We start from the raw sequence: 25,970 nt of genomic DNA, 5'->3' as shown, positions 1-25,970 counted from the left end.
ATTCTCAAGCATAATTGGCTCCGGAACAATTTACAAAAGACCGACATTTCGGCAAAACGTTAGCATTCAGTAATGACACAGTCACATAAACGTCTGCTCATGCAATTCCTGTTAAATAGCGATATTGTGGGATGTACACGTATAACGGCAACAATTTGCAATCAAGGTTAGAATAATCATAGAAACAAATGTTAGGGGGGGCTTTACACCTACATTCATCATTAAAGGGAAGTTCAGCTAAAAACGAAGGTCTTCTTAATCACTGTGGACAACAGTAAGTTTAAAAAATCAATCCTTATACAGAATCATGTGCAGTTTGTGCTAGTTACCTTTTTAATCTGCTTCTCTTCAACCTGGAATTAATATAAAACAACATATGTTTGTGTATTTAAATATACTCTACTGGGATCATTGCATTTATTAACCAGCTTGATTGCTCCTTACACAGAATCATGTGCCCTTTCTTTCTAGTCTATGAATATTCAAATTGGATTAAAAACAAAAACATCATTTAAAACATGCTTTAAACATGTATTTTATTCAGTTAATGGGGTGCTGCCACTACACAATCCCCCTCCCTTGATTGCTCCTTACACAGAATCGTGCACCTTTTGATGGTTACCTATACAGTCTGCATCTCTTAAGCCTGGTGTAATAACAAAAAGTGCACAAGATTCTATGTAAGCAATCAAGGGTTACACATATTTCTAATCAATTAATTGGATGCTGTCATGGAATCAGTAGTTTAACTATAGAGGAAGCAGACCCCGAAGTTGCAGGGGGCCCCGGGTGGACAAGGGAATCCGGATTGTGGGGTCTGCTTCTTCTATAGCTAATAGAAAAAACCCTCCTCCCCAGCCTCTCTCTTACCTATTGCGAGGAAGGGGGCGTAAGTCTGACTGGAGTGGGTGTAGTCAGGCAGGGAATGTGTGTGGTGAAGGCGGGATGGGAAGTGGGCGGTAGGATGGGGATCGGATTGCGCTGGGCCCCACTGAAGATTTTTTTGTAGGGGGACCCAGTGAACTCTAGTTACGCCACTGCATGGAACAATCATCCCCCTTAATAATCCTAATTTACATGTAATTATGTCTTTTTTGTAGGGATGCGCCAAATCCAGGATTCGGTTGGGGATTCAGCCTTTTTCAGCAGGATTCCGAATCCTTCTTCCTGGCCGAAAAGAATCAGCCCCTAATTTACATATACAAATTAGGAGCAGAGAGGGAAATCGTGTGACTTTTTGTCACAAGCCAAGGAAGTAAAAAATGTTTCCCCTTCTCCCCTTATTTGCATATGCAAATTAGAATTTGGTATTCGCCGAATCTTTCGCGAAGGGTTTGGCCGAATCCAAAATAGTGTATTCGCTGCATTCCTACTTTTTTGTTCAGCTTTTATACACATGTATTTTACAGTTCCTGCGGTTTCATTTGTTTGGCTTCAGCTAAGCTTTCTCAGCTCTTCCACCGTCACAGCTAAACCAGCAGCAGACCTGTAAATCTACATGTGAATTAGTGATGTGCAGGTTAGGACCCTAACCCGCCCTCCCATCAGCTGGCGCCCGTCTTCCGGATTCCTTTTATAGACCTGCGCCCGCCGATGACATCACAAAAGGGCGAGGCAAGCAGGTGTGCGTCTATAAAAATGGAAGCCGACAGTGCAAGGTGGTGGCCGGGGAGAGCAGGAAGAAGAGCTCAACCCAGATCTGCAAATGGGGGTGTGAGGTTGCCCCTGACCCACCCGACCCCGCAGGCCGGCCCGCACATCACTAATGTGAATTGTCAGAAGCTCTAATCCTGAGAGTATATGTAAAATGCATGTCCTCCAAACAAGTCAGCGCTGCTATTTTTGTCTCCAGGAAGGAAACAGAGGCCACAGCACAACTACCAGAATACACACCAAGCAAACACACAATACTAATGCACTTTCAAAAGTAGATGCTTTTTCCTCCACACAATATACTACTTTACACATTCTTTTTCCTTTATCTTCATGTTCTATTCTCTTGTCTTGATCCTCCATTTATTACCCTACACTAAAGCTGGCCATAGAAGCAACGATCCGATCGTACGAATCGTGGATTCTAACGATTTTCGTACAGTGTGTGGAGAGTCCCGACATTTTTCGTCCGGCGGAAATCGTCGTTTGGTCGATCGGACAGGTTAGAAAATTTCTGTCGGCTGCCGATAATATCTCTGCGTGTATTGCCGATCGTACGATTTTCAGTGGGAGACTGTCACTAGCTTTGGTTGGACATAGATATCGTACGATTGCTGTCAGGGGCAGAACATTGCTGATCTGTTCTTTAACTAATCTGACTGGTAAGACTTTGATCTGAATGGTTAGTGGCAGGTCGGGAGATGGGGAAGTCCGATCGTACGATGATTTGTACGATCAGATCTTTGGGTCTATGGCCAGCTTAAGGCGTCAAACTGGAGGCTCATGGGTCACATATATATACATTCAAGAGATATTCGGGTCCCGCAGTCTGCAAAGAGGCTTCACTGACTTCTGTAAATAACATCAGAATTGTCTTATAATCCTGCATCTCAAATACCTGGTATAATGCACAGCAATGCTCCATGTTAACTGCTGGATAATTTAAAATGCCTTCATTTAAAAGTTACACAAGTAACAAACCTTTATTTTTAGGTGAAGTTCCCCTTTAATCACTTGAGGAAGCCTTTGAGGGTAATGTAATAAAAGTCAAACAATTCGCTGCATTTCGAGAACCAAAAGCGACCACTGGGTAACGGTTTGAAGGCAAGCATCTGATTGGTTGCTATGGGTTACTAGACGTGGTGCAACCATTGACGTCATGGCGTTTAAATTAAAGCATAAACAGAATGAGAACGTATTCACAGAGGAGAGCAATAAACAATAAACAAATAAGTATAGATATATCTATTTCTATATATATATATACAAGACATTTATTATTAAAGAACTTGCAAGCAATTCGCTTCAAAGAAGAAAAAAAAAAAAAAGGTATTTTCTTGTGCTTTCAAAATGGAGTCCATATCGTTTGGTTGGTCCATATCTATTTAATTTTTGTTACAAAGCGAAAACCACAATCTGCTTATTCTATTCAAATAAGAGTTCAGCGTAGCGTCGTCGCACCACCGTTATATTCCGCGTATATAATAATCCAGGGCAGCGAGACTTGAGCAGGAGAACAGTTCCCTTGTATCTGTATGTAAACATAAGTGTGAGTGAGACTGATGCCAGAGAAAAGGAATGTCAGCGAGTGGGAAATGAAGGGGGAGGGGCAAGGCTGTTTTCTGGCGAGGGGGTTGGGGATCCGCTACAAGTAGAGGAAGGATGGAGAAGGCATCCACTTGCAGAGCTTAAATCACAAGCCACGTGGCCTGTTGCCATTGTCCGTATGGGAGGAGGAGGGTTAGAACTGGCTGGTGCTGCTCGGGTCACACTGTAGCAATCGGACGATGGAAGGGTCACTCTTGGCACCTTTAATAAATTCTTCAAGGGAAAGTTTACCTACAGCGAGTGGGGAAAGAAAGAAAGGAACATGAGTTTGGTTGTGATGATGTTCGGTTGACCACACAAATCGAGTTTAGGCCTCTTGCCCCTCATTTCAGGGAATCTGTATATAAAAGTGTTTAAAGGGATACGGTCATGGGAAAAAATTTTTTTTTTCAAAATGAATCAGTTAATAGTGCTGCTCCAGCAGAATTCTGCACTGAAATCCATTTCTCAAAAGAGCAAACAGATTTTTTTATATTTAATTTTGAAATCTGTACATATTGTCAGTTTCCCAGCTGCCCCAGTCATGTGACTTGTGCTCTGATAAACTTCAGTCACTCTTTAGGGCCAGGGCACACACTGCTATTTTGGGAGATTAGTCGCCCAGTGACACATCACTTCTTCGGGCGACTAATCTCCCCCAACAGCCTTCCAGCCGGCTAGAACTTAAATCGCCAGAGGGATGGCAGTCGCCCAAAGTTTCCTCGTAAGGCAACTTTGGAATTGCTCAGAGTGCCATCCCGCCGGGGATTTACATTCTAGCAGGGGGGAAGGCAGTTTGGGGAAATGAGTCGCCCAAAGAAGAAGCGATTTTTCGCTGGGAGACTAATTTCCCGAAAATAGCAGTGTGTGCCCTGACCCTTACTGCTGTACTGCAAGTTGGAGTGATATCACCCCCTCCCTTTCCCCCCCAGCAGCGTAACAACAGAACAATGGGAAGGTAACCAGATAGCAGCTCCCTAACACAAGATAACAGCTGCCTGGTAGATCTAAGAACAACACTCAATAGTAAAATCCAGGTCCCACTGCAACACATTCAGTTACATTGAGAAGGAAAACAACAGCCTGTCAGAAAGCGGTTCCATCCTAAAGTGCTGGCTCTTTCTGAAAGCACATGACCAGGCAAAATGACCTGAGATGCACCTACACACATACAGTTGTGCTTATAAGTTTACATACCCGGGCAGAATTTATGATTTCTTTCCATTTTTCAGAGAATATAAATGATAAAACAAAAACTTTTCTTTCACTCATGGTTAGTGGTTGGCTGAAGCCATTTATTGTCAAACAACTCTTTACGCTTTTTAAATCACAATCACTATACAAACTACCCAAATGACCCTGATCAAAAGTTTACATACCCCAGTTCTTAATACCGTGTATTGCCCCCTTTAACATCAATGACAGCTTGAAGTCTTTTGTGGTAGTTGTGGATGAGGCTCTTTATCTTCTCAGACGGTAAAGCTGCCCATTCTTCCTGGCAAAAAGCCTCCAGTTCCCGTAAATTCCTGGGCTGTGTTGCATGAAGTGCACGTTTGAGGTCTCCCCAGAGTGGCTCCATGATATTGAGGTCAGGAGACTGAGATGGCCACTCCAGAACCTTCACTTTATTTTGCTGTAGCCAATGACAGGCCTTGTGTTTTGGATCATTGTCATGTTGGAATGTCCAAGTACGTCCCATGCGCAGCTTCCGGGCTGATGAGTGCAAATTTTCCTCCATTATTTTTTGTATTTCACCTGAAGTTATTTGTGGGGTTTTCCTTGTATCCCGGCTGAAATTTGTTGTGGCTGAAATTTTAGTTGGTCTACCTGACCGTGGTTTGGTTTCAACAGAACCCCTAATTTTCCACTTCTTAATTAGAACTGCTGGTTGGCATTCTTAATTCCTTTGATATTTTCTTATATCCCTTTCCTGTTTTATAGAGTTCAACTACCTTTTCCCGCAGATCCTTTGACAATTCTTTTGCTTTCCCCATGACTTCAAGAATCCAAACAACATCAGTGCAGCACTGGATGAAAGATGCAAGTGTCTGTCAGGAGTCCACAAAGTCATTGACCTTTTATACACAGCCATTTATTACAAGCAAACAGATCACAGGTGAAGATGGTTACATTTAATAGCCATTCTAACCCTTTTGTGTCAAGTTGTGTGTATGTTATCAGGCCAGATCACCAGGGTATGTAAACTTCTGATCAGGGTCATTTGGGCAGTTTGTGTAGTGATTATGATTAGAAAAGAGTAAATAAAGTTGTTTGACAAAAAATGGCTTCAGCCAACCACTTACCATGAGTGAAAGAAAAGTTTTTGTGTTATCATTTATATTCTCTGAAAAATGGTTAAAGGAGAAGGAAACTCTTTCGGCGCAAAACTCTCCCCCCCAGGCAAATGCCCCTAAGTTGCTACTTAACCCTCTGCGCAGGTCCTATCCCATGGAGTTTGCAGGCGCCATCTTCTCCCGTGCGGTCTTCTTCCTGGATTCCCCGGCGTTTGGCGGCGCATGCGCAGTTGGAGCATTTGCCGGTTCAGCTCTACTGCGCACGCACCGAAAGTCACGAAGTTTTCAGATCTCTTTTTTCGGCAACTTTGTGACTTTCGGCGCATGCGCAGTAGATTCCAACCCGGCAAATGCCAGGGTATCCAGGTAGAAGACCGCATGGGAGAAGATGGCGCCTGCGAATTCCACAGGAGAAGACCTGCGCCGAGGGGTAAGGAGGGAGGGTTTTTGTTCCAAAAGGGTTTCCTTCTCCTTTAAGAAATCATAAATTCTGCCAGGGAATGTAAACTTATGGGCACAACTGCAATTGCAGAGATGTGGATATACTAAAATTCTAAGTAAAAGTTTCAAGATGTGTTTTTTTTCCCATACAAATAAACATGAAAGTAAATCAGTACTGAGTGTTACGGCTGCCATGGAACTGCCGTCTTTTTTTTTAACATAATAAATTAGGGGTGGGGGGGAGTAAAAAGTGTGGCTGAACAGGAGGTCCTCTCTTAAATGGCATGTCATTATCTCCCGATAATAGCCCGTTGCTATGGAAACCTGCTCATGGAGATCCAAAAGAGGATAAATGGCAAAAAAATATAATTACATGAAAACTGCTCTCCTGTAGAGGTTTATAATTTCCAGGCTATTTTGTCTAGCGAGTAACCAGTAAATTGCTCTTCAGCCCTCCCCTGATCTTACTGCTTCTTACTGGACAGAAGGAAGGTGGAAGAAGTAAAATTCAGTCTGTTCCCTTTATCTAGTTACCCCCATACCCAGTTGCATTTATATATTACAGGTATGGGACCTGTTATCCAGAATGCTCAGGATCTGGGGTTTACCAGACAAGGGGTCTTTCTGTAATTTGGATCTTCATACATTAAGTCTGCCAAAAATCATGTAATAAACCCAATAGGCTGGTTTTCCTACCAATAAGAATGAATTATTTCTTTGGTGGGGCTCAAGTACAAGCTACTGTTTTGTTACTGCAGAGAATTTTTTTTTGAATTGTTTAATTAATATGGACAACCTTCCCGTAATTTGGAGATTTCAGGTTTGCCGGATAAGGGATCCAATACCTGTATTAAAAAACTTCCCAATGCCTGTGTGTTTATACTATAAACCAGGGGCTTCTGCAAATATCTTATAACACAGGACATTCTGCATGGGGAAGGGTAAAACATGTGTGTGACTAAACTTTAAAGGGGTGGCTCACCTTTGAGATAACTTTTAGTATGATGTAGAGAGTGATATTCTGAGACAATTTGCAATTGGTTTTCATTTTTTATTTTTTGTGGTTTTTGATGTATTTAGGTTTATATTCAGTGGTTCTCCGGTTTGCAATTTCAGCAATCTGGTTGCTAGCAGGGTCGGACTGGGGGGCCCGGGGCCCACCGGAACTGCTGGTCCAGGGCCCCCGCCCCCTACTGCGCCGCACCGAATTCGGCCGCTGGAACGCCGCCATGCGCATGCGCGATCGGCGCTTCTCGTGCGCATGCGCGAGCGGCGCTTCTTGTGCGCATGCGCGAGCGGCGATGCGCATCGGCGAAAACTTTTTTTTTCCGAAAATTTCTATATGTACGGGGGTCTGGCCCGGCGGGGGCCCACGAGGTTCGGGGCCCACCGGGTTTTTTCCCGGTGTCCCGCCGGGCCAGTCCGACACTGGTTGCTAGGGTCAACATGACCCTAGTAACCAGGCCCTAGAGACAGGATTATGAATAGGAGAGGCCTGAATAGAAAGATGAGTAATAAAAAGCAATAAATGAGTAGCCTTACAGAGCAATTGTTTTTTTTTGGATGGGGTCAGTGACCCTCATTTGAAAGCTGGAAAAGGCAAATAATTAAATAACTCTAAAAAATAAATTATGAAGACCAATTGACGAAGTGGTAGATTTGGCCATTCTATGGCATAAGAAAAGTTAACCTAAAGGTGAACCCCTGCACATCTGATAAATACTTTCAGGTTTTTTTATGCTAAAAAAACATGTATTAAATGAATTGTCAATTGCCTGAGCCAAGTCAGCAGAGAAGACACAATGCGCTATTGTAAAGGGTCTGATCACACGTTAAGATATGAGTTAGTAATAACACAATCAGCCGCTCTGCTAGTTATTAAAGGAGAAGGAAAGTCATTTGACTCTGGGGTGCCAAAATTTGAGCACCCCCAAGCGATTGTATTTTCTTACCTGAAACCCCGGGCAAGTGCTCCTATCAGCAGAAAACTATTCCAGTGAGCACAACAGAGTGACCCTCTTCCAGCTTCTTCTTTCTTCTCGCAACTGCGCAGTAAAGCGAAAAGCCAAACTTTAAAGGAGAGCTAAACCCTAAAAATGAATAGGGCTAAAAATGCCATATTTTATATAGTGAACTTCTTGCACCAGCCTAAAGTTTCAGCTTGTCAGTAGCAGCGATGATCCAGGACTTCAAACTTGTCACAGGGGGTCACCATCTTGGAAAGTGTCTGTGACACTCACATGCTCAGTGGGCTCTGAGCAGCTGTTGAGAAGCTAAGCTTAGGGGTCGTCACTAATTATCCAGCAGAAAATGAGCTTCCCCTGTAATATAAGCTGATGCTACAGGGCTGATTATTAAATTCTGATGCTAATTGCACTGGTTTCTGTGCTGCCATGTAGTAATTATCTGTATTAATTACTAATCAGCCTTATATTGTGACATTTCTATTCTATGTGTACTGTATATTGTGAGTGGGTCCCTAAGCTCAGTAAGTGACAGCAGCACAGAGCATGTGCAGGGAATCAGTAGAAAAGAAGATGGGGAGCTACTGGGGCATCTTTGGAGACACAGATCTTTACTGCTAAAGGGCTGTGGTTGCCCTGGGCTGGTACAGAAACACAAAATATAATGTACAACATTTCTAGCTACTTCTTTAGTTAAGCTTTAGTTCTTCTTTAACTAAAAATGTGGCTATTTCATTCTACTGCGCATGTGTCTGCCCCAGGAGATTTGAAGAAAGAAGAAGCAGGAAGAAGATCTCTCCGTGTTACTCACTGGTATAACCCTGGGCCGGTGCAGTTTTCTGCTGATAGGAGCACTGGCCAGTGGTTTCCGGTCAATACAATCACTTGGACGTACCTAACTTTTGGCACCCCTAAATATAACAAACCTTTCCTTCTCCTTTAAGCATGACATTCATTTAAATTTAATACCTTTAATAAATTTTTTAAAAGCTTTGATCTTGGGACGGACATCCAACCATTTCATGAACTGAGACGGAACCGCACCCCTTTCACTTCTTCACCCCCTTCCAACTAGCAGACGGGGTGCCAGGAGGTCACATTTTCTGTTTGGACCAACTGACTGTAGTCAAATAGGCAGTGGCGTAACTAGAGTGCACCGGGCTCCCTTGCAAAAAGATCTTCAGAAGAGCCTGGTACACTCTGATCCCCACCCTCCTGCCCATTTTCCGCCCCATCTCCTCCCACTGCCCATCCCATGCTGACTTGCACCCCACAGTCTAGACTGCGGGGTCTGCTTCCTCTGGTCACACCATTGCCGATAGACCTATATTTTATGTAGGGATGCATCGAATCCAAGATTCGGTTCGGGATTCGGCCTTTTTCAGCTGGATTCGGCCGAATCCTTCTGCTCGGCCGAACCGAATTTGCATATGCAAATTAGGGGCGGGGAGGGAAAATCATATGACTTTGTCACAAAACAAGGAAGTAAAACATGTTTTCCCCCTTCCCACCCCTAATTAGCATATGCAAATCAGGATTCGGATTTGGTTCGATATTTGGCCGAATCTTTCACAAAGGATTCTGGGCTTCGGCCGAATCCAAAATAGTGGATTCGGTGCATCCCTTATTTAATGCGACAACAAAAACACATTAACATGTGCAGTAAATTGGCCATTAAAACAAAATGTCGAGGGTCATCACAATCTTGACCAAAATTTCCAGTGTGAACAAACTCTTAACAAGTACTGCATTCACCCCCCCCCCCACCCACTTACCATCATTATTTGTGTCCATTTGCTTAAATATTTTGTCTGTTCTTTTTTCTGGAGTAGATTCATCTTCTGGCATTTTCATCACTGATGAGACCATTTTGTATATTGCCTACAGGGGAATAAACACAGGGTATCAATGAGGAGTTAATATTAAAGGGGCTGTTCACCTTCCAAACACTTTTTTCAGTTCAATCGTTTCCCAGAAATTAGGGATGCACCAAATCTTCTATTTGGGTATCAGCCGAATCCTTGGTGAAAGATTCGGCTGAATACCGAACCCGAAACCTAATTTGCATATATAAATTAGGGACAGGAAAAAGTAGAAAAAAAAAATCTTATTTTGTGACATAAAGTCACGTGATTTCCCTACCCGACCCCTAATTGATCTGGGAGTGGCCATCTAAACAGGGCTATAAATGGAACTCTCCGAAACAAGAAGATCTCATAACTTGCACAAAGATATGTCCTGGCAACATTCCCCAGCTGGGCCGGGTGAGAGAACAGTGGCCCCTTTAATAGGCACAATCATGGGAGGCAGAAATGTAGAATGTGATACTACAGAACAGTTCCATAATCACTGCCCACCTGTCAGCGGGCTAACAATGGCCTGGTACTGGCACGTATACTGTACATAATCTACTTGTTATTTATTATAGTTTTACTAATTATTTCTTAACCCTAGAACTGGTAATATAAAGGGACAGAATGAGACTCATCTTCAACTGCACGGCAGCCTGCGTTCAACCTAAAGATGATCCTATTGTACCACTAGATGGCAGCGTAAACCAAGTCCTGCGTGGGCCGTAAGGGTGTTTTTCCAATGGTAAATGCAATGGTTCTGAGAGTTCCCTAAAAGCCCCCCATACACAGACCGATAAAAGCTGCAGACAGACCGAGTCGGCAGCTTATTGGCTCATGTGTGGGGCTATCCGAAGGGCTTCCCCCAATCAATACCTGGCTGAAAGTTGGCCAGATCTCGATCGGGTATGTGAAAAAAGCCTGTCGGATCACTGCCGCATCTGTGCGTCTATGCGGTCATGCAATTCGACTGTCCATAACGGATCCATTCTGATCTGATCGTTGGGCCCTAGGATCAGCCACTTCAATGTGGGCATATTGGGCAGAGATCTACATCTATGGCTACTTATAACAGTCATAAGCTTAAATCAGGGGTGTGGTCTACTTTCATTAAAGGAGAAGGAAAGCTACCAGGGCAGTTAATTGCCAATAGATTAGCCACAATAGTGCAAGCTATAACACTATATTTATTCTGCTGAATGCTTTACCATACCTGAGTAACAGCTCTAGAAACTGTCTCTGTTTGTTTAGGATAGCAGCTGCCATATTAGCTTGGTGTGACATCACTTCCTACCTGAGTCTCTCTGCTCACTCCTAGCTCTGGGCTCATATTACAGCAGGGAGGGAGAGAGGAGCAAACTGAGCATGCTCAAGCCCTAGCCCTGGAGGTTTAAGCTGAAGGCAGGAAGTCTGATACAGAAGCCCATGTGTACACAATAGAAGGAAAGAAATGTAGTGTTTCTTTTGACAGAGGACTCAGAGCAGCATTACTTTGAGGGTTTCCTGATATATTTATATATTTATATAGACCTTTCGGATAAAGCTTACTTAATTTTAGCCTTTCCTTTTCTTTTAATGGGTTCCTTATAAATGGCACATGAGAATACTTTAAAAAAAATAAATTAATAATAATAATAAAAAAAATATATATATATATATATATATATATATATATATATATATATATATATATATAAAATTTTATATGGACCAATAGTAGACACATTTCAAACTATGTATGCAAAACGAATGTTTAGTCGTTTCCTTTTTGTTAAAATAGGCCACAGTAAATGAGAGTGGGACTAAAACATCACTCGCTCCACCTACAATGGTTCTCCATATGCACCTTTATTCCTTTCCATTCACCTTAATACTGGTCTATATCTGGTGAGTAAGCTGATTCACTGTGTGCGGTAAAGTGCACAAGTCACTTTAAGTGGATTTTCTTGTTCATCTTTCACACATTTTTGTATTTACACAATTTGTATTAATTTACTACGCTAGGAAAAGAAGTGCATGTTTAAAATAATCCCCCTTAAATGGTATTTATTGGCACTGCTGAGCACACTTGTATTACATATGGGGGCTAGTATATATTAGATTCTAGAACGTTCTCTTTTTTTCAAGCACATAACTTCAGTCTGCCAAACAAAATGTAATAATATCAAGATGTGCCTCTTACCTGCACAATTTCTAGCATCTCCCCGCGGCTGATATAGCCATTTCCATCCAGGTCGTACATGCTAAATGCCCATTTCAGCTTCTGCTCCAGCTTCCCTCTGGAGGTGACACTAAGGGCGATGATAAATTCCCGGAAGTCTATTGTCCCATCCCCGTTAGTGTCGAATGTACGGAACACGTGCTCCGCGAACTTTGAGGCATCTCCGTACGGGAAGAAGTTGGCGTATATCTTTTTGAATTCTTCGACCGTTAAGTGCCCAGTGGGACAATCCTTCAGGAAGCCTTTGTACCATTCCTGCAATTCGTGGTCTGTGAACTCTGTGTTTTCCCGGAGATCTTGTAGGATCTCAGGCCGCAGCTTACTGTTCTGTTTCCCCATTCTGATGCTTATTTAGTACTGAAGGCTGTTAAAAGATATAAATGGAAGTTTAAAGAAAACTGCAACTGCCATTCAATATCAAAGCAATAACAATAGATATAGTATCTCTATGTACAGGACAATTAGAGAGGGTACAGAGAAGGGCAACTAAGCTGGTCAAATATATGGAAAATCTTAGCTATGAGGAAAGACTGGCCAAATTAGGGATGTTCACGATGTTGAAGAGGTGCTTAAGGGGTGATATAATAACTATGTATAAATATATAATGGGATCATATAATAATCTCTCTAATGCTTTATTTACCAGTAGGTCTGTCCAGCTGACACGAGGTCACCCATTCCGATTAGAAGAAAAGAGGTTCCACCTAAATATTTGGAAGGGGTTTGTTACAGTGAGAGCTGTGAAGATGTGGAATTGTCTCCCTGAATCAGTGGTACAGGCTGATACATTAGATAGCTTTAAGAAGGGGTTGGATTGCTTTTTAGCAAGTGAGGGAATACAGGGTTATGGGAAATAGCTCATAGTACAAGTTGATCCAGGGACTGGTCCATTTTGGAGTCAGGAAGGAATTTTCCCCCCTCTGAGGCAAAGTGGAGAGGCTTCAAATAGGGTTTTTTCCCTTTCTCTGGATAAACTAGCAGTTAGGCAGGTTATAAACAGACTTAAGTTGAACTTGATGGACTTGTCTTTTTTTCAACTTAACTTACTATGTTACTATAGCTTTTCTCTGGATATTGCCAATTATTGTCCTGTCCACCTGACCGTAACCCCAATTGTAAAATACCATGCTCCATATGCTCTTGGGGCTTCTAGCTTCTTTTTAGAAGACCGTAGTGCAATAGAAGGTTAATGAAAGATGATTATTCTGATGGCCAAACAGAATGAAGCACAATGGAGAGCTGATGAATAACAATAGAATTAGAGTAAGTTATTTGAAGACAGGGGTTAATATAGCTTTAGAGAAAGCCACTTCCCAGGTTCACCTCCAACCACTCTAGTGCTTTGCAAAGGTTTTAGAACTTGACCAGATTTGCTCCATAAAAATTCCAGCAGTTTTAGCCCAATGGGTTTGATACTGGTCTTAAGTGGCCTTCTGAGCCTTCAGGAATTGGGTCTCTTGGTGGACATCCATTGTAATGGCCTTATTGATTCATCCATGACAGACATTTTTGATGTCTTTTGATAGCCAAGAGATGAAGGTTTGATGGTTTTTTTTCTCAGATTTAGGTAAATAGGGAAAGAAGTTTGATCAGGATAATTTCTACTGGCATGAGTGTGTAAACTTGAAGCCAGACAATAAAAATGGGTTGCCCCGATTGCCTCAATGGAAAGACTGGTATCGGCAGACTAGAAGAAATGCACAATGGATCAACAGTACTGCCACCATCTTCCCCATGTAAAAGAGTACAGGTATGGGACCTGTTATCCAGAATGCTCAGGACCTTGGGTTTTCCAGATAACAGATCTTTATATAATTTGGATCTTCATGCCTTAAGTCTACTTGAAAATCATGTAAAAATTAAATAAACCCAATAGGCTGGTTTTGCTTCCAATAAGGATGAATTATATCTTAGTTGGGATCAAGTACAAGCTACTGTTTTATTATAACAGAGAAAAAGGAAATCATTGTCTAAAATTTGGATTATTTGAATAAAATGGAGTCTATGGGAGATGGTCTTTCCATAATTCGGAGCTTTCTGGATAACAGGTTTCCGGATAATGTATCCCATACCTGTACTGCAGAGGAAGTCCTGCCCCATGCCAATGCCACCAAAATATACAACAAAGTGCATGAGTGAAGTTGATGGCCTGCTTGCATGCTTCTACCTCACATTGGTGCTGAACACCTTGTGAAGGGGACCCCAAGCAAAACTACTCGGGACTAAAAGTGAAACGCCAGCATGGAGCATGTACACAGGGGGACAGTCATTTAAGTTGCACCCTGCTCTGCAACCAAACTAATGGCATAAACCTGTCCTGTATGTAGGAGGAACAACAAACCCTTTAGATTGTAAGCGCTTGTGAGCAGGGCTGTCCAAACCTATTTTAATTCTGTAACCCGTTTGTTGTACAGGGAGGGCTTCCGGATAAAGGATCTTTCTGTAATTTGGATTTCCAAACCTTAAGCCTGTCTTAAAATAATTAAAATATTAAATAAACCCAATAAGGATAAATTATATCTTAATTTGGATCAAGTACAAGGTACTATTTTATTATCACAGAAAAAAAAGGAAATCATTTTTATAAATGTGGATCATTTGGATAAAATGGAGTCTATGGGAGAAGGCCTTCCTGTAATTCAAAGCTTTCTGGAAAAAGTTTTTTGGATAACGGGTTTCTGAATAGCAGATCCCATACCTGCACATTATTTGAAAGCTTTGTACATATAAATACTTGATGATCTCTATGTACAACGTAAATGCTGACAGCTGAGACATGGGGCCTCAATAATTTAAAAAAAAAAAAACATTTAAGAAGCTAATAATATATTAGTTTGTTTATCCACCATGGCATATTCACCATCTCCTAAATATTTTTACTGTATTTGCCAAGACACATTGTAAAAAGTATAGAGGAACATGATCCCCTCTTATTTTTCTATGTCCAGCTGGTAGGCGAGACCCTCTCATGACCCCGCTGGCCGGTGTTCTATGAAATAACACAAGCAATGATGCCAGTCAGATAAGATAAGCTCCTTACTAGGTGAGACTAAGCACTGGCTGATCCCAGGTAGGGATTCAGGAGAATGCTTACAAGTGTTCAGCATGAAGTCACACCTTGGGGAACACTGGGATCATCCAGACATACAAGTGTCACCCTGCATGAGGCTGGAGACAATCAGACGGCTCCGGAGGCAGAGATGTCACAAAACAGACGTGGAAACATGGCAGTAATGGAAATTATTTTTTCCAATAAACATTAGTGTTGCTCAACTTATATCAGAAAAGACAGGGTCCCTTTTGGAATCAGAAAAGGACATTTTCTTCATTTGTTTTAGGACAGCAGAAGGACCATTTTTGAGCCCTCGTTTCACAGAAAATGACTGGAAAATTTATTTTTTACATTTTTGGGTGGCCAAGGGCTCCAAAGGCACCAGCTGCACCAAACTGCTGTCACATAGACTGAACTTGTAATGTCATAGGCACACTGTAGAGTTGCCACCTGGCTGATAAGCCTTGGCCCATAAGGTAAAAATGGCATAATGCATAGGGGTTTTGCTTGTATGGCTTTGGGTGGCTGGTGCAGTTTCTGCTTTGATGCATGGGATATCCCTAGAGTAGAGTCCTGCGCGGAACCAATTTGTTGGAACCTGATCCCGATCTGCAACCCGCACACTTATCTGCTTGGACCCGATACTTAACCCGCAAGTACCTTATCTGCGACCCCCAACCATCAAGAAACAGGAAGTGCTGTCATAGTAAACCGGAAGTGACATCATTAGAAGTAGGCGTGATCAGGAAAAAAAGGAGTAAAACTTGCTATTGAGAAGACACGCGACCCGACCAGCGCCTCACAAACCCGAAGAACCGCGTATATAGCCGCTGCCGAACCTTCTACCTGCAACCCACAGGGTACCGCAAGTTTTTGTGGGTAACCTGCAGGTACCCGACCCACTGCAGGACTCTACCTTGGAGTTTTAGGGCAGAGACACACGTGAAGACACACAGTCCCGATTTTGGCAGCTCAGCTGGCAGTCCTAGATTGTTACTGAAATGTCCGACTTTCTCTTTGATCTCCTGCACTGAACAGCCAGAAAAAGATACAACGTTTCTAAAACTCAATTGGCTTTTGGCAGAGCCCAGAATACACGGCAGGTGCACTTAGATACACTTGTTACAATTTAAGATAAGCAAAGAAACAATTGTAACTTTTTAAGATAAGCAGGTCTCTTGGGGAAACTGTGACTTGCAGCTTAAAGGGCAATTCACCTTCATTAACAAATCTGTAATAACACATAAAACCTAAACCTAAAATCAAAAGAAAGGTGTTCAAATTTTCCATAACCTGCCAAATTTTGTTAAATGGACATGGTAATTACGGTGTGTGGCTATAATAAGTGTGGTCACAACTTTGCGCTGCGCTAAGCGCTGCAAAACTTTTTGTTACTGTTTCTGTTTTCAAAGTGTTGGGAGGTATGTTTTATGGCACCTGAAATGTAACCAGTGCAGAACTAACTTTACTGAAACTGCTGCAGTTTGAATAGTAAAGTGGACGGCTGCACTGGATAGCACACAGCACATGTTGAATAGTTAGGCACTATAATGATTTAAATAAAGTTTTGTGCTGGATTACATTGCAGGAGAACTAGTCACATACCTAAGTAAAAGCCCTTGAGTCGCTCCGAAACACCCTCCTCCAAAGCTGCTTCACTGCACCCCCACCTAATACAGTCCTTTTGCCCCACTTGTGCAAAAAAAGGTGATAAGTGGCTTCACCTGCACCATGCTAAGTGTGGGTGATTGCATCCAAGAGAAGTTTTCAAACGAAATCTTCTCTTATTGTATTATTTGCATTATTGATATAGCACCAACTTATTTCCATGTCACTAACATCTGCATTACACAGTAATTGAGGGAAAAGTAAAGATTAAAGGAAATGGTCAATGTAAAAATAAAAACTGGCTAATAGATAGCCTGTGCAAAATAAAAAATGTTTCTAATATAGTTAGTTAGCCAAAAAAAATTGTAATGTATAAAGGCTGGAGTGACTGGATGTGTAACATAATAGCCAGAACACTACTTCCTGCTTTTCAGCTCTCTTGGTTTCCACTGACTGGTTACCCTGGTTACCAGGTAGTAACCAATCAGAGACTTGAGGGGGGGCCACATGGGTCATATCTGTTGCTTTTGAATCTGAGCTGAATACTGAGGATCAATTGCAAACTCACTGAACAGTTATGTCCCATGTGGCCCCCCTTATAGTCACTGAGTTATAGAGCTGAAAAGTAATGTTCTGGCTATTATGTTACACATCCAATCACTCCAGCCTTTATACATTACATTTTTGGCTAACTAACTATATTAGAAATCTTTTTTATTTTGCACAGGCTATCTATTTTGTTTTGTCACACTGAACTGTTCCTTTAACTAAAGAAGTAGCTAGAAATGTTGTACATTATGTTTTGGCTTCTGTACCAACCACAGCCCTTTAGCAGTAAAGATCTGTGTCTCCAAAGATGCCCCAGTAGCTCCCCATCTTCTTTTTTGCTGATTCACTGCACATGCTCTGTGCTGCTCTCACTTACTGAGCTTAGGGACCCACTCACAATATACAGTACACATAAAATAGAAATGTAAGGCTAATTAGTAATTAACACAGATAATTACTACATGGCAGCACAGAAACCAGTGCAATTAGCATCAGAATTTAATAATCAGCCCTGTAGCATCATCTTATATTACAGACCAGCCTCATTTTCTGCTGGATAATTAGTGACGAGCCCTAAGCTTAGCTTCTCAACAGCTGCTCAGAGCCCACTGAGCATGTGAGTGTCACAGACACTTTCCAAGATGGTGACCCCCTGTGACAAGTTTGAAGTCCTGGATCATTGCTGCTATTGACAAGCTGACACTTTAGTTTGGTGCAATAAGTTCAGTATATAAAATATGGCATTTTTAGCCACATTCATTTTCAGGATTTAGTTCTCCTTTAAGCAGCAGCCTGCTTGGAAGAAGTTGGTGGGAGATTCTGTACCTTCCTCTCCTGCCGATCTGCCATGTCCCCTATCTCTAACACTCACTGTCGGATCTACTGCAATATCTTCTGCCTCTTCTTTCAGTGACCTTGGCCCTCTGGATTTCCACTTATTGCTGAAGGCCCAGGCCGGCATCACAGTTACAAACACAGCAATCCGTATTCTACAGTATGGAAAAACCTCCATAAATACCGTTGTGCGAGCGCCCAGGCCTCCACTCTCCGTCCGTCATGCACAAATAATGGCAGGTGCTATCAAGCTTTTCCACAAATACAGCAAACACCGTGAAGGTCGCATGTCAGATAAAAACGCAAATGAACTCTAAAAGGGTTTTAACACCAGGCGTAGAAAATGAAATTTTCCTTGGCAACATTCTTGAGCACAAAATACAATTTGTGGACAAAATGTTAATTTCATTCCAGCACCCAGAAAGAACAAGTAGACTTATCCTCCATGTCTGCGTTTATTAGTATTTTTTACAGTATTATAAGATAAGTATGTTTATAAGAATTCCTGTCTGAGAAGAGCAGAGAAAGAGCTGGATTTGCCAAGTTTTTGAATTTGAGAAGAATATGGGCAGGAACAGTAAAATAAAATGCATAAAAGAACATTGCTAGACTAGACTAGACTTGCATTCGTTGTTGTTAGCAGATGGGGGCAATATTGTTTTCATTTCAGTGCCCAGTGAAGCTTAAAATCTCCACGGGTAACGTAATAAGGGTGGTTTGCTGCAGGTCTAGTATCCCATAGCAACCAATCAGCAGGTAGCATTAACTGGTAAGATGTTTAAAGCTGGACATATATAGGGGATCTTTCCCCGATACGCCCACCTTGAGGTGGGTGATATCGAGCTTATCCGATCATGGGCCCAACAATAAGATCACAATGCGAAGAATACGAGCAGTAGGATCAAAGATCGCATCAACAAACCAATGTGGTCCTCAATCCGCCTGACTTTCAGTCACATTTCGATTGGAGAAGCCCTTCAGAGGGCCCCATACACTGCCCAATAAACTGCCGACTTAATCTGTCGGCTGTATTTATCAGCTCGTGTATGGGAGCTTAAAAGTTAAAACAAATTGGTTGCTATGGGTTACTAGACCTGGGCAACGTTTGTGCCTATTACCTCACACACTGGGGTGCTTATAACTAGAACTATAATAACACACATATGGCACGGCCCACAAATCCTTGGGCCACTCACTCTCTTGCTGTGCAAATCAATACTTTAATCAAAGCAAATCTCAAATGTGCCTGAACCACAGAATCTGTATAATGAAACACTGGAAAATATTTGCTGCATTTATTTTACAGCAGAAATTTGCTGGGGAAACTGCTGACTTCAATGACAAGCATGGGAATATAGTAAACCTGACCCACTTGAAATACAAAGAATAAAATCTGCGCCCTTAAAGGTTGTACACATGGAATTAACTTTTAGTATGATATAGAGAGTGATATTCTGAGACTATTTGCAATTGTTTTTCATTATTTGTGGTTTTTGAGTTATTTATCTTTTTATTCAGCAGCTCTCCAGTTTGCAATTGGTTTTCATTTTTTATTATTTGTGGTTTTTGAGTTATTTAGCTTTTTATTCAGCAGCTCTCCAGTTTGCAATTGGTTTTCATTTTTATTATTTGTGGTTTTTGAGTTATTTAGCTTTTTATTCAGCAGCTCTCCAGTTTGCAATTTCAGCAATCTGGTTGCTAGGATCCAAATGACCCTAGTAACACTGTACTGATTTGAATAAGAGACTGGAATATGAATAGGACAGGACTAGAAAGATGAATAATCAAAAGTAGCAATAACTATAAATTTGTAGCCTTGCATAGCATTTGTTTTTAGATGGGTCAGTGACCCCCATTTAAAAGCTGCAAAGAATCAGAAGAACAAGGCAAAAAAAAAAAAAAAACTATAAAAAAAAATCAATTGAAAAGTTACCTTATATTGAACATCCTAAAAGTTAACTTAAAAGGTGAACCACCCCTTGAAGGCTTTATTATTTAATTACCATTAAATAAATCCAACAGGCTGGTTTTGCTTCAAATAAGGATTAAAACAAAGAACTGTTATTGTTACAGAGAAACAAAGGAAATCATTTCTAAAAATTTGGATTATTTGGATAAAATGGAGTCTACAGGTGACAGCCTTTCTGTAATTCGGAGCTTCTGTATAGCGGGTTTACGGATAATGAATCCCACACCTGTAGTTACTAGTGAAGAAGGGTGATTTTTCAATTGACTAGAAAATACCCCATTATTTACACAAACTAAAAATAAAAATACTCCTACTGGGGACCATTAATTATTTACTTAAACAAATAAAAAAGCCGGTCCTTGAACAAAGACGATTTGCCGGCCGCTCCTCCCTTTCCGACATTCTCTGCATTATTTATACACAATGTTTTGATGCCCTGCCGCAGCATATTGTTGCTTGATTATGTAGTGAAAATACTCTACAATTATCCACTGACAGGTCTGAATGAATCAGTTGTTTACAGTTCTGACAAAGGACGTGCCTGCCAGACTCGTGGAACAGAGCTGAATCAATTTGCTTAATTCAACATTTTTTTTTGTCCCTGCAGTTTGCTAAGAAACAGGAGGGGGGGGGGAAATCTTTTTCCTTTTTCAATTTTTTAATGGCAAAAACTCTGCCAAATTGAAATCCTGTTCAGCGGATGCAGAGAACCAGCTGCACATCAATAAAACAGAAACCCCACATGTAGAAATGAAACCCTCCTCAGCCATTAATTTATTATTAATATAACTATAATGTAATTATATATATATATATATATATATATATATATATATATATATATATATATATATATATATATATATATATATATATATATATATATATAATACACAAAAGCCATGAATATCCTGTAAATTATATCCTTATAAACGGTGAGTTCTGATGTCATCAGTTATAAACGGTGAGTTCTGATGTCATTTCTGTCACATGACTCATTGAAATTTGTGTATTATAATAAATAAAGTACCTTCAGTTGTAAAATATGAGGATATTAGAAGTTACCTCGCAGTTCCATGACCTGTATAAAAACACTCGGCCTTCGGCCTCGTGTTTTTATATGGTCATGAAACTCCTCGGTAACTTATAATATCCCTATATTTTACAAAAGGGGGTACTTTATTCACTATATATATATACACACACACATTCACACAAACACTTCCATTCAAAAGATGTATATGGATGTCCTGAAAATCAACAAGATAGACAGGTATGGGACCTGCTATCCTAAAGCTGGGCTTTTCAGAATAAGGGATCTTTCCGTAATTTGGATCTTCATACCTTAAGCATACTAGAAAATCGTTTAAATATCAAATAAACCTGCTAGGATTGTATTGCCTGCAATAAGAGTAATTATATCTTAGTTGGGACCAAGTACAAGGTAGAGAAAAATAGGTAGGGAAAAAAAGAAATCATTTTTAAAAATTTGGATTATTTGGATAAAATGGAGTCCATGAGAAACGGCCTTCCCAAAATTTGGAGCTCTCTGGATAATGCGTTTCCGGATAATGAATCATACCTACCTTCTAATGTAGGAGTACATTCAAACAAGGTTGTTTTGCGCTGCTATTAAAGGTAGCAGGCAATTGTGGTATCAACACATTTTAGCAGTTAACCATTGTGTCATCACTAGTCTCAAAACAGCTCAGATACAGAAATCATCTGAACTGGAAATGGTTTAATTAGGACTCTACACGCTTATTTTATAATACAGAACTACCAGACTACCCTAAATGGGCCAACAGACCACAGTCCCTGCCAGTTTCATTCTAACTGAAAACAAATGCACTTGCATTTCATTCATTTCCAGCTCATGATGTACAGTATCTAGTAGAAATAAGTGTAGAGCAACTGGGACCAGAGTTATATCATGGCCTGGATGCATGAAAACCTTCGTAGACAACCATGAAGTTGCCACTTGTGTGGGTCATTAAGCATGAAAGTGGTGCACATTTATACCGTTATGTTTTTTGGGGGAACTAAACATAAAAGCAACAGTTCAGATCAGGGGTAAAAGTCCAGAAGGAGCGTACAGGATTTACCTTTTCTCTTCCTATGTTTGCTTGTTTGCCATTAACCTTATGTATGCACATGTACTTGTTGCCATGGGTTACTGCCCAGGTGAAAATTTGGTCAGTATTTATAAATACCTGGCCGGAACCAACTGAACTTCATTAAAGGAAAACTATACCCCCCAAACAATGTAGGTCTCTATAAAAAGATATTGCATAAAACAGCTCATATGTAAAACCCTGCCTCATGTAAATAAACCATTTTCATAATAATATACTTTTCTAGTAGTATGTGCCATTGGGTAATCATAAATAGAAAATTGCCATTTTAAAAAATAAGGGCCGCCCCCTGGGATCGTAGGATTCACTGTACTCACAAACATACCAACACACCATACATGTTAGGTCACATGAGCCAATTAACAGACAGAGTTGTGTCTTTTGCTTCCAAACTTCTTCCTGTTACAGTTAGAGTTGAAGTATTTCTGGTCAGGTGATCTCTGAGGCAGCACACAGACCATCACGAAATGGTGGCTCAAGGCAAGAGATGTAAAAGGGCAATATTTACTTAAATATATATTCCAGTTTGGTAAGATTCTTTACTATGCCACTTAATATGATATGAACTATCTGTTGCTTAAGTGTTCATTTTGGGGGTATAGTTTTCCTTTAAGTCACCACCGCTAGGATTGAACCTTGTTTACAACACAGGTTTAGAATGCAGTCCCTAAATAGAAATTGTAATTGATAAAATGTGTTGATACCACACTAATACCCTAATTAGTGAAGGAGACAATGCAGAACATATACACAGTATCAAGGCTGTTTTTGGCTTCCAAGACTATGTAAAGACCATTAGGAGGGAAAACTGACTTTATGCAAATGTTTAAATGGCTTAGTAAATGGATACCCTGCAAATTGTCACTAAATATAAAAGGACTGCTCTGCAAATCTGGTTCCAGACTGCTGCACATTTATAGGTCAACACTGTTTGTAAGGGATCTGTTATTGCAGTGAAATGAGCTGTTGGGTGGTCGGCGAGAGGATTCGTATAAAACAAATTAAAGAAAGGAAAGACAAAGTCAGAGGACAAGTGGATTTTCTGAGTCTCTTGTACCCAGTGAAACTGAAATGAGTTTGCTCAGACAAGTCTAATGTACTGTTAAATGTCACAGCATGATATATTAGCTCCACTTAAACCTTAATATGGCTGTTGACATTAGTGAGCTTAGTACATGGTGCATTTTGGTCCTTCTTTTACTCTTCTCCTGGGACACCTTGTAACTTGCCTGCAATGGGATTAGCACAGATCTTGCCTACTGCCCCTTCCTTACAATGTCTGCTCTGTGTATCCTCTGCGCATTTACTGCTGACTCAGCAACTGCATGTTCTGCTCAATAACGAGGTTCATATTAAATTGGACTTTAACAATAATAATAATAATACTATTGAGTGATGCCACAATTCAGCCCTCTGGCTGAAAGTCTTTGTTTACTCTGCCTAATATAACACATTTTAAAGAGTTTTTCCAGAACCTCACATCACGAATGGCAAGCACTATTCGACCAGTCTTGGCCTGCACCCTTCAGTCTTGGCAAGCACCTGTCAACCCTTCAGACTGTAATTTGGAAGGTGCACACCCTGAAAATTTGCTGAGGTGCCAATCCAATGGGGGGCGCCCAATCAAACCCTCCTGATAAATATCATATAAATAAATATGTGGATTGCACACTTAGATTTAAGTAAAAGATCAAAATTTATTATATCAAAAAACTTACATCATAGCAGAAAACCTGATGCGTTTCGACTACCATAGTGGTCTTCATAAGGGGCCAATCACTTTAAGTACAAAAATAGTAAAAAAGGCGGGTTTTCTGCTATGATGCAAGTTGTTTGATATAATAAATTTTGATCTTTGATCCCGTCAACCCTTCAGTCTTGGCCAGCACCCATCAACCCTACAATCTTGGCCAGCACTCGTCAACCCTACAGTCTTAGCCAGCACTCGTCAACCCTACAGTCTTGGCCAGCACTCGTCAACCCTACAGTCTTGGCCAACACCCTTCAACTCTATAGTCTTGGCCAGCACCCTTCAACCCTACAGTCTTGGCCAATACTCTTTAACCCTTCAGTCTTGGCCAGCAAACTTCAACCATATAGTCTTGGCCAGCATCCTTTAAACCTTCAGTTTTGGCCAGCACCCTTCAACCATACAGTCTTGGTCAGCACCCTTTAACCCTACAGTCTTGGCCAGGACCCTTTAATCCTACAGTCTTGGCCAGGGCCCTTCAACCCTTCAGTCTTGGCCAGCACCCTTCAACCCTTCAGTCTTGGCCAGCACCCTTCAACCCTTCAGTCTTGGCCAGCACCCTTCAACCCTTCAGTCTTGGCCAGCACCCTTCAACCCTTCAGTCTTGGCCAGCACCCTTCAACCCTTCAGTCTTGGCCAGCACCCTTCAACCCTTCAGTCTTGGCCAGCACCCTTAAACCCTTCAGTCTTGGCCAGCACCCTTCAACCATATGGACTTGGCCAGCATCCTTCAACCCATCAGTCTTGGCCAGCACCCTTCAACCATACAGTCTTGGCCAGCACCCTTTAACCCTACAGTCTTGGCCAGGACCCTTCAACCCTACAGTCTTGGCCAGCACCCTTTATCCCTACAGTCTTGGCCAGGACCCTTCAACACTACAGTCTTGGACAGGACCATTCAACCCTACAGTCTTGGCCAGCACCCTCAAAACCATACCGTCTTGGCCAGCACTCTTCAAACCCTACAGTCTTGGCCAGCACCCTTCAACCCTGTAGTCTTGGACAGGACCAGGACCCTTCAACACTACAGTTTTGGACAGGACCCTTTAACACTACAGTCTTGGCCAGCACCCTTCAACCCTACAGTAATGGCCAGCACCCTATAGCCTTGTCACTTTAGCATCTATGTTAGTGAATTCTGAGCTACATCAAATAAAGATTGTGAGCTGCATCACACAAAGGAAAGGCTGTAAGGAAGTTAAATTCATTAATTATGGTAAAAACTGTAAGCTGTATATCAGTAGTTTTTGAAGTCAAAATACAATGCAATATAATATATATATATGTATATATTTTCCAATAGGGGCTAAATTATTTGTTATATCATTTATCACATTATCCTATTCTTGTTTATTTGCTGTTTATTATTCTTACAGCTGCGCATTCCCAGAGGTAGAACTTAATCTCATGTAAACAACGGAATATTCTGTATCGGAACCCGCCTGGGTCACAGTAAGGCATTTAACAACCAAAAGCTGTTTTTATTCTTTAACTACATAGTAATCATCCCATTGCTTTCCTGGCATCAGCGTGGCTGCCCAACAGAGGAGATCTGTGCCAGTGAATAAAAGCCCACAGAGAAAATGGTTACTTCGTTAGTGCTGTAAATCACGACAATGCTAATTCTAATTAGGAGCAAATACGGGATGGCAGAACAGTCAGACTAGGAACAGCGAGTGCCCGGCCGTCCTGCTGTGGCTGCATTATAGCTGAATAAATCTGACAATTTCTTCTATTGAAAGCTGCACTGTTTGTGAATTATTTATCATTCCTTCCTGTAATTCCCTCTGTAAGTTTCTCTTGATCTTCTATGGCAGCTCACTGCAATGCAGTTGGCCCATATACCCACACAGGTGCCACTGCTCCACACTGGGATTGGCAATTTTAAGTACACAAAGGCCAAACCATCTCCTTTCAGCCCCATAAATTGCAACTCTCTAAGTGATCTTACAGCAGCCCCTCTGGCATTTGCCAGAATCCACAGATTGCAAGTCCTGGCCTGGGTTGCAGGGTATGTGTATAGAAAACGGATCCGCACACGCACTGGTTAATGCAGTCGGGGA

At 41.3% G+C, this 25,970-nt stretch overlaps 1 protein-coding gene across 2 annotated transcripts in view; it reads right to left on the bottom strand.

Annotated features, from left to right (window-relative positions):
- Positions 1-2,609: 2,609 nt before the first annotated feature.
- The window catches only part of hpcal1.L (hippocalcin-like 1 L homeolog), a 93,971-nt gene continuing 70,610 nt past the window's right edge, over positions 2,610-25,970 (bottom strand). For both annotated transcript variants that reach the window (XM_018261978.2, NM_001093598.1), the window contains 3 exon segments: positions 11,972-12,374; positions 9,715-9,820; positions 2,610-3,492 (listed from right to left, as the gene is read on the bottom strand). In XM_018261978.2, the coding sequence (XP_018117467.1) occupies positions 3,395-3,492; positions 9,715-9,820; positions 11,972-12,349 (582 nt within the window). In that variant the 5' untranslated portion in view covers positions 12,350-12,374 and the 3' untranslated portion in view covers positions 2,610-3,394.

This window comes from Xenopus laevis, chromosome 5L, assembly GCF_017654675.1.
Source record: "Xenopus laevis strain J_2021 chromosome 5L, Xenopus_laevis_v10.1, whole genome shotgun sequence".
In the NCBI taxonomy this organism is placed as follows: Eukaryota; Metazoa; Chordata; class Amphibia; order Anura; family Pipidae; genus Xenopus; species Xenopus laevis.
The sequence above is the reverse complement of the archived record's forward strand: the minus strand, read 5'-3'. Positions and strand labels throughout refer to the sequence as shown.